Source organism: Buceros rhinoceros, unplaced genomic scaffold (assembly GCF_000710305.1).
Source record: "Buceros rhinoceros silvestris isolate BGI_N320 unplaced genomic scaffold, ASM71030v1 scaffold10855, whole genome shotgun sequence".
Classification (NCBI taxonomy): Eukaryota; Metazoa; Chordata; class Aves; order Bucerotiformes; family Bucerotidae; genus Buceros; species Buceros rhinoceros.
Genome location: NW_010412287.1, coordinates 1 through 9,817, shown reverse-complemented (window position 1 = coordinate 9,817; position 9,817 = coordinate 1). Strand labels below are relative to the sequence as shown.

The window sequence follows — 9,817 nt, the reverse complement described above, 5'->3', positions numbered from 1 at the left end:
TCTCTTCCAACCAGACGATTCTATGAGCAGAATCAAGTAAGAAGTATGCAGAGTGCTTCGATTATGGAAATTTGCATTATATTATGTAGAATGATGGTTTAGTTTAGTTTTAGTTTGTTATTATAGATAAAGGCTAAGTAAAAAAAGATTCTTGATTCAAGAATGATCCGACTGCATCAGAAACTCACTGGTTACTCACCTTTTAACCCTTCCTCCGCGAGGATACAAAAATGACATAATTTAACATGTATCAAATATTTTGCTCTTTAAGAATATTAACTGAAATATTGACAACAGACTATTCAGCAGTACTAGACAATTAGCTCACTTGGGGAAACACAGAGACTAATACTCAAAAAATCTCACTTCAGGAACTTACCAGCATCTTTGCAAGAACCCTTCCTCTTATCAAGAGATCTATCAAAATTAACATTATTAATAACAAGACAAAATCCTCTGTGTGGTCCATCCATTTTGTAGCTTGTCATCTTCTGTAGAAAGGAGAGGAAGAAAGCTTACAGTCTCAATGAATTTATTCAACTTACTCCTATTGCCTTAACATATCTCAAAATTGGCATCCAAAACTTAAAAGCACCTAAGACTGTGGGTTACTTTGGAAAAGATGGAACACAATGGAGCCTCCTTGTGTGAAAAGACACAGATGAAGCCTCAAGCACACTCCATCACCATACTGTCAAACTATAGAGGAAAGGTGTAGCAGCTGGGTTGGTCATCTATATGCAAGAGGGAGGATTCTCAGCAGCCAAATTGCAATCTGAATTGATGATGGGGATAGAACTCCCCAACTGCTTCCAATGTCACGACAATATTTTAACTTCAGAAGCAGAAGGTTCACAGTGAAACTACAGGATGTTAGACATCCGAGGTTTTTTGTTTGTTTTTTTTTTCAAGAGTAGTGATGAATATCTGGAGCAGGTGGTTCACATTGATCTACTGGATGCAAGCAGAAGAGAGATCTTGGGAGTACATAAACGTGCCACACTACCAGTTTTACTAAGACTTAAAACTGAGAAGTCACCAAAACTCCGAGTACCATCTCTTTCAAGTCCAACCTCGGGCTGAAATCAAAAACTCCTACCACTCTGGATCCTTTCTGCTCACTAGAAAGGGCAAAAAACACGTGCTTTTGTGCATTTTAGTAGAACTAAACGAAGGCAGCACTCCAAGCTCCTTCAACAGCAGCAAGAACTGCTTTTGTTACAGCAGTCTGTACATGAAGCGATGATAAGACATAGCACAGAACTGCAAGAAATTAAATAGCTATGAACAAATGCAGCAACTTGCTCCCTCAATAGCCATGCTCATCAGAAGGAATAAGCCAGAGGGAGAGTTCAGCGGTGACACTGCTGTATAAGGTTGAAGAGTGCACATAAAGCTCCTAAGAACGGATCTTGCAAAACGGATCTTTCCTCCTGTACCTGTTTATTGAGGAAGATTGTTACATGCCTACAATACCTTACTAAAAAAGCTCTTCCCTTCTTTTATCCTTCTCGCAAGGTCTTTCTTTGCATGCTACCCCTTACTGCTTTTAATTTCAAGATGCCCTGAAGCTTTTTCTAAGCCAGATCCAGAGAGAACTGTGAAGCTATGTTTGTTTCTGTGTTTTGCACATTCTGCTGCCATCTCCAAAATGCACAACTTCAGAAAATGCCACACATTTTCCCTGTGTTGGGAAGATAAGCAGATGCACTGATGTGCAGATAACATCAAAGGTATTAAGTCTGTTTTGCCTCCATCACACTTTCCAACGCTGGTAATTTTCTGATCTCCAAGGTTAAAATACTATCTGAAACGATCCAGTTATTGAACAACTCAAAAAACTTCATGAAACACACAGACATCTCACATGTCCTTGCACGATAAATGTCATTACAGGAATGAAGGCTTCACACACCCCACTATTCAAAAAGGATTTAAGAGGTTGTGTCAAACCTGGAATTCATTTTTGACATTGCTGAATTCTCCAGGCAGCTCCAGGTTCATTTCAGAGAAGCCTTGTGTAAGATTAGCTGCTTTGTTATCTAGCCAAAAAAAAAAAAAACAAAAAACCAAACAGCATACATACTTATGAAGAGAAATCCAATATTGGTGGATGTAGCAAGAAGTTTAACTACAACACAGCACTTTATGTATTTGTCAAAAGGAATAATTCCTCCCTTGAAGTCAGCATTGTCATGTTCAAAGGATCTATGCTGAACGCGTCTCCAGTTATTTTTATTATATATATTTTCTGACAAAGGCAAAATTTCTGTTTGTATTGGTATTGTAGAACAAAGATATCCATGGTACAAGGACAGATTTTACATGAGATTCAAATCAATGTTTCATTGGGAAATCAGCTTAGAAATAAACTGTATTGTAAAAAAGGATCTGCAATGTTACTAACGAAGCTCCCATTACAGTTTTTTGTTGTTGTTTTTCCTGAATCACTGACAAAACTCTCAGACCAACTTTCAGAACAAGGCTGCATTGACAGAGCTCCAAAGTGGAAAAGAGCTGACAGATTAATTGCTATACTTCAAAGTCAATCTGACGTGGAGTCACAAAGATGGATGCAAGCTACCCACTGTTATTTGTACAGAATCTTTTCAGAGATCTGATCCAAAATATAACATTTTTTACTGCTGCTTTATTTACTTCTTCTGAATGCTGTTCTAAAATGCTCGTCTCCTTTTGTACAAATCACACACTGTTTAATGCATTCAAAACATCCATCTCTACCACGTAAAACTCCCGGGCTCTTCAACATAATGATCTACACAGCAAAAGAAGGCAAAGGGAAAATCCTGCACCCCAAAAAATAACATCTCACTTTTATAAGCATAATTGTCATTCCCTTGTCCTTCCAGGGATATTTAAACAGAAAACTCGTTTCTCATTTTCAGAAAAGAAATAATCTTTTTACTTCTAATCAGACCAGCCCTCATTTGACTTCCCAGAAAGCACACTAGTTAGTTTCTAGTAAATGGCCAAAGTACTCAGGATTTGCCAGTTTTCTCTTGCCTCTTTTATGTAAGAACAGAAATCCTTCAAATCTGAAAGCAAAAGACCCCTTCAAGATGGCGAGGCAAGTGTGTTGCATTACACCAAATGCTAGAAATTTCCCAGAGAAAGTAAACAAATGCAGCGTTAAAGGCAATAAAACCAGAACATATTCTCAGAAATTCTTACCATTGGTATTAGGACCGACAAATTTGATTGAGATCTCCTGTTTTTTGAGTGGGGGGAATACCATGTTAAAAATTATTATTATATATATTCATTTTCATAGTGATTTTAGCAAAATAAGCTTAATACAAAGTTCTTACGTACTGAGTAGGAAAAATACTGAATTTCTAAGCGCAACAAAGTATTTAATAATGAAATTACAAAAGACTTCCTCACTTCCAGCAAATCTCACAGAGCTGGAAACAACTGTATTTTCTCTATAAAGAAATAAAGGCAATAAATAAGAGAATAATAAAGGGATAAAGAGAAACAGCAAATAAATAATTTTCTTTCACTTCCAAATGATAGGGGTAGGCAGTCACTATGAACAAAATAAAGGTCCCAACACAGAGCCATATCAATTCTCTTGGCTAATCAATTGTTTGAGTATAAGTCATTTTAAGTAGCATTTCTAGTTTTGCCTAAGAGACATCTTCTAGCATTGTCAATTGTTTATTATACAGCATGGAAAAAGTATAAAACCTCTCATAATTTTAAAGGATAATCAAGCATGATAAACAGTCTTTCAGTCTTTTTTTTTAAATTCTATTAAATCTATATTTTCTTAAATAAATGAAAATTAATATAGTTCTATTACAGTGCCAAGTGCCATGAACGAAGGCTTCCCCGAACCCTCCACACATGTAAAGCAAATATAGCTTAAAGCAGGAGTAGTGCAAACCCTTCTGATACTAAACAGCTCGTTTTCCTCAGCTCTTGCCTACTAGAACTTCACTGCTGGGAAGTATCCTTAGAAAGAATACTGGTTTTTCTGATTCAGAACTGGGTTTAAACTCCCTCCCTTCCTTTTCCTCTTCCCCCCCCAAAAAACATCAGTTACAGCCCTGATAAGTTTCCCAATCTGATTCATCATGTAGCTGTGGCAGGGGTTTAACTGCTCCATTGCGAACAAGGACTGTTCCACTGAGAAAATGGGACCACTTCCTTTAGCAGCAGCATTTTGAACTGATCAAAACGTATGGTGTCAGCCTTTAGAGAGAGTTCAGTGTTGATCCTCTGGAACTTGAAAAATTAGCTAACTGATCCATTCGCTACAAGACACCTGTCTAGCTTTTTCGCTCACTCATCTTTCTTCCCAACATTAATTTTTTCCCTAATTGCACATGACCAAAAGTAGTATTTTTGACTTCCACTATTCAATACTATATGCACCTGTATGTCTTACATGCTGAACAAATATGCTTGTTCCCTTCCTAAACCAAGAAAGAAGATTTAGCAAAGAATCTCACAGCCAGTACAGTTTCAAAATAAAGGCAAGAAAAAAACCCCACACCACTAAAACTCAAGTTGGCAGTATGTACTCCAGTGTACCTGTGGAGAGTTGAATACTCTGATGTCTCCAGTGTGAGACAGTGAAGATTCCTTGACCGGAAAACTGTTCTCCTGCTGAGGAAGAGGCACTAAGAGCAGAAAGAGACAAAATGGTGGAAGCTAAGTATCTTTTAGTTACACCAGTATAAATCTGTACATTAGCCAAATACAGATATATACTTACTAAAAAACATATTAAAATAGAAAGCAACTTTGAAACACACTCAGAGAGCATGGGGGAATGAAACTTATGAAACACTGAGTGCCCTTGCACATACTGCAGAGACATAGCTTTGTACTTTCCAGAATCTGTTTTGCAGCACTTAAATAAATGGAAATAGTACTTCTTCCCCAGTAGGTTTATTGTTTCTTCACAGGACATTAAACGAAGGAAAATTACAAACTGCAGTATAACTCCTGATAACGTGAATCACACATTTAATAATAAAGCCTACTATGTATCAGATACACACGCAGACAGTTTGCCTCTCCAGCTTATTAGGAGGCAACTGCCTTGTTGTGGTGTACGTTCATAATCACAAAGAGCCTTTCAAAGAAGCGTCGTCATCATGTCAATGCTATTCATAGGGAACTGGAGAAGTGCAACATACCTATAAATAAATTTTCAGTTTCCCAACCTTTCTGTGTGCTGGACTGCTCTGTGTGGCCTTAGATAGCCCAGCACATCCCTACTGGAATTCATCTAGGAAGTAATGCAAGCTAGGGACTCTTACACCAAATTTGTGTGTGAAGCAAACAATCCCACTTCACCTCCTGTTCCAGCAAAGTACACATAGGACCTTGAAGTTGAGTTCCCCACTTCTACTGGCACCTTCTGGTGCTTCCTGCATTTTAGCAAACCTGCTCCCTGCATCAGAATTTCTCACCTTTTACCCGTTTGTAGCAGTTAACTGTTTCCAGGAGATCAGGTGAAACATTCATACAGACTTCCTCCAGCAGCTTTACATTGTTTTCCGTTACAAGACCTTGTTTTTCCAATAAAATCAGCAATTCCAGAGCAGACTGAGAGCCAAGAGGAGAGAGCAAAATATAGTTATTGTTCCTTAAAACTCAAAACCTGCCTCAGCCCTGTCTGCCTCAAACAGTCCCATTATTATCTGCTTTGCTTTGAACCAACAAGGTCCAAAATGCATTTTACACCTCTGTGGAAGATGGCAATGTTGCTCTTTGGAAAGCTACTGGTTGCATTATTACTTGGTATGGTCTTGTATAAACAAGACCACCAAACCATCACCCAAACCATATTAATGGCTCTTGGCTTTGAGAAGGCTTTGTTGATGTAAAATGGCAGCAGTGACATATGGGCAGGAATTTCCTTTCCACGTGGCTCAAGTAGGGCAAAGATTAGATTTGACACCCTTTTATGATCTAATGCAAGACTGAGGATTGACCCTGGCATAAAACATCAAATTCCACACTTACCTGTCAACAGCTTCCTCCTTGCTTACCCTATACTCAGTGGCCAAGCTGCAGATTATGCCCTACTCTGGCAAATACTCTTCATGCTTTTCCTTCTATTCGCCGCCCCCCTCTCCCCCCCCCCCCACCCCACCCTTCTTCCCACCATATACATAGTTGGCTCTCTCCTCACATACAAGAGTTATCCGTCGCTTTGGAAGACAGTTTTGCAGAAGGAATATGATATCCTTCAACATCTCATTGGTAATGTTCTCTGACAATTCATACAGCATCTGCCTGTAACAGAGATCCAGTGAAATAAAAGCAGAACAGGAAACGGTGTAGAAACTAAAATCAATCTGAGAATTTAAAATGTAAAGCAATTGACATCAGTAATTGATGTTACCGAATCTCGCTGCAAGCTTACCTGTATGGAGACACTCTTCCTTTTTCATGCAGACATTCTTGCACTTTCTCCTTGGTATAACCAAGTTTCTTGAGCAAGGAGTGACATTTAATTCTGTATAAGAGTTCAGCTAATAGGAAAGTATCCTCCTCGTTCAGATATTCTTCAGCCATGAGAAGCTGAAAAATGTCCACTGCTGACTTCACACTCTCTAATTTTCTGAAGGGAAGCAAGTCAGTACAGAGAAATTTTAAAGCTGCTACATCTTCAGCCACCAGATTTTCGTCAATGAGCAGAAGCTGCTGACGGAACTTCAAGCTGACATCATCCACCATGTTGCTGGAATCAACAGTGTCCCCGCTTCAAAGTAGAAAGCAAACACTAGTAACACTTCAATCTTCAATACAATAATCTTTGTAATAAGATTTCATCCAGCATCTGTTTGAAAGCCCTGAATTTTCTGCAGAGGAGGAGTTTCCTTCTAAATAAATTTGAAACTTACTTCCTTCTCTAAACACAAGACTACAACAAAGACCAGATTTGGCAAAAGCTCTAAACAACCCAGTGAAAATTTGAAGTTAGCCCTGCTCTAAGCAGAAAACTGGGCTAGGTGACCTCAAGAGGTCCCTAGGTTCTTCCATTTCTTTCAGACAACTTCCACATTCAGATCTTTCCTTCTCCCCATTGTTTGTAGGTGGGAAGAGTCTCTGCAGTAACTTATTAAAACTTTCAGTGGAGGCAGCATAGTGGTTCGCAAACATTCCTTAACCTGCAGTCTGAGGACTCATTTTCCTCTAGCTGTAGCAGGGAGGTGTTTCTCTTTTACAAGTCTGACACCCAAGCTGAGGCTGTGGAATATTCATCCACTCCCAGTAATAACTTCCTACCAGGCTGTGTTTCACATTGGGCATAGAAAAACCCTAAAGCCCCCCTCATGACAACTAAACATGTAATAGCACTCAGTACTCACAGGCTCTGCACAAGCAAGTCAAACTTACCAAAGTTTAGTAGAAGACTAATCACCCTTTCACTCACCAACTTCTTCCCTGTAGCCTAGGCAGCTCCCTTCTGCCTGTGGAAGGTTATCTAGGTAAAAAAGTGCTTCAGTGACTTCTGCTCAAATGGGCAGGTAGGTCTTTAATCTTTTGTTTAGAGAAGCTGGTAACAGCAAAGCCTTCTACGTGAAGGAACACAAGGAAAAATGAGGGAAGCAGAGTAGGGACAGAACCTCTGAATCCAAAGCTTTTCAGGCACCTGGGAGGACAGCTCAGCAGATAAACCACAGAGGATATCATGTGAGCACGTAAGCACAGAGAAGTGACTTGTACTTTTGTGATCAGTGGCAGATAGAAAATATAATCCACAAGTTCAGATGCCCAGTTTGGAAATGAGGTTTGACAGAACTCAGGAACCCTGAATTGTGTCCTGTCCCTAAATCACAAGTCAGAGCCTGCACACACACACACACAAAAAAAGGTCAGATAGCTTTTTCCTGTATTCAAATTCACTCTTCCATAGCTTAATAACTGTTCTTTGCATTCCTTCTTTCCTCATACAAAATCCTGTGTGACACCCTCTTTGCTTAAGCTGTTTTCAAAAAGATTCAGATCTCAGCCAGTTATCTACACACAGAACTTACATCACTTCAGAGTAAATTACACTGTAATTTAGCTAAGACCTTTAAAATCCTATCTAGATGCTTTAATCAACTCAATTTAGCAGAATAACTTAGGTTAAACCAATTCCTGCCTAAACTAACAAGCCTATATAATCCAGGTTCAAACTGAATTACGACAATTCAGAATATAGAGCCAATTATTTCGACTAAATTAGTCAAAAAATCATTGCTTTAAGAGAACAGGGGCAAGTTGTGTGTACAGCAGGTGTTCAGTCATTTCATCAGCAAATCAAGCTGAAGCAAGATACAGCACAAATTCCTTCATCTATCTTTAAAACAGTTTTCAAGTCTTTTTTCATTCCAAAGATTTCCTGCTTGAATTTGGAAGACCTTCAAGGCCTCTCAACGTGTGCTGCATTTACCATCCGCTGCTCATCTTACTGCTAGGGTGATGCATGGAAGAACTCCGCAATCAAAATTGATTGTGAAGCAGGTATGTTTATTGTGATTTCAGCTCTATAGAGTTGGGTGCAGCGAGGGTTAGGTACCCTTAAAGATGCATGCACAGCAAGCTGCAGTTTTGGCTTCTTATTTAAAGCAGTAAAACGTACATATTCAAAGGATTGCTCAACCGCCTGGTACATATGCATAGCTAGTCCCCCTCCTGATGTAAATTAGGTCTCCTCCCCTTTGCACACGCGCAGTCTTCTTACATGTTACAGGTCATACAACGTCATGCATCGCATGCCTCATTACCCCGGACTTATTCCTCCCCTGGGAGGAGAAAGTAATATTCAGCAGTCTATTAAGCAGGTGCAGTTCGGGGACGGCTAGTCATTATCTCTTGCATCCATGACTCGGATCCGATTAGGCCGTATCTTCCCTCGTGGCTGCAGAGACAATGAAGCGTCAAGTGAGAAGACCCTCTGCCTAAGCCTGGCGTTCTTCAGGTGATAAAGGGGGCTGCGTGAGCAAGGGCGGGACAGAACACTTTGTTTCTTCTGTTCACCTAGAGCTTTAAGTGATACTGAAAGGCAGGGCAGTTTGAGCAATTAGCAAAAGGTAAAGGCATTTTTTTTTTTTTAGCAAAGCTAACTAAAGGCGAAAGCAGTTTAAATCGTAGCATAGCTAACTAATATTCAAACCTGTGGATATTTTCTACTTTCCCAACTCAAGGGCATTCTCAGAACCTTCTACAAGACGTTTGTAAACCATCATGGTAAAAAAGGGAGTCCCAAAGCAAAGAAGGAAAACGAGCAACCAGTCCCTATTCCCGTAAAGCACGCCGGTGCTGAGCACCCAGCACGCTAAGGCCCACGGGGCCCAGGAGCCACTCGCTCCCCAGGTCTGCCCGCGGCTCACCCGAACATTCACAGGCAGCGCTGGCAGGACGCTAGCAGCCAGGTCATCGACACCGAGAGGGGACGGATCAGCGTCTCTAGGCCATGTTTTGCAATATACCCTTAGAGAAGGAAAATCACGTAAAATAAGGATTATCAGATTCCTATTTTTTTTCCTTTAAAGTTTTATTGATCGGGGCACTGCCAGACTAGAAGATTTAAGAATAACGTAAAAACAAGGAGCACAAACGAATGCTGACCCTCAGCCCACAGCCTCACAAAGACGGGAGTATCCAGCTCCGGCCCCGCGGGCAGCCCGGAGGCAGCTGCCCAGCACCGCAAGGAAGAAGCGGCATTTAGGCTCTGGACTCGGCAGCCGAAGTCTTCCTTCTTTCCCTCTCCACTCCAACCCCCCTTTCCTACCTCACGTAAGAATTCCGACCCCGGCCCCTCTCTCGGCAGCTGCTCGGGAGC

The 9,817-nt window shown here is 40.4% G+C and overlaps 1 protein-coding gene across 1 annotated transcript; it reads right to left on the bottom strand.

The window, feature by feature from the left end:
- Positions 1-379: 379 nt before the first annotated feature.
- On the bottom strand, positions 380-6,738 carry LOC104493619 (caspase-10-like; the record flags this gene model as incomplete). Its single annotated transcript, XM_010136338.1, has 7 exons — positions 6,407-6,738; positions 6,177-6,276; positions 5,448-5,583; positions 4,561-4,649; positions 3,193-3,229; positions 1,954-2,042; positions 380-491 (listed from the first exon to the last, which is right to left on the bottom strand). Coding segments are annotated over exons 1-7 (877 nt in total), but the record flags the coding sequence as incomplete, so codon positions are not given.
- Between the last annotated feature and the right edge of the window lie 3,079 nt (positions 6,739-9,817).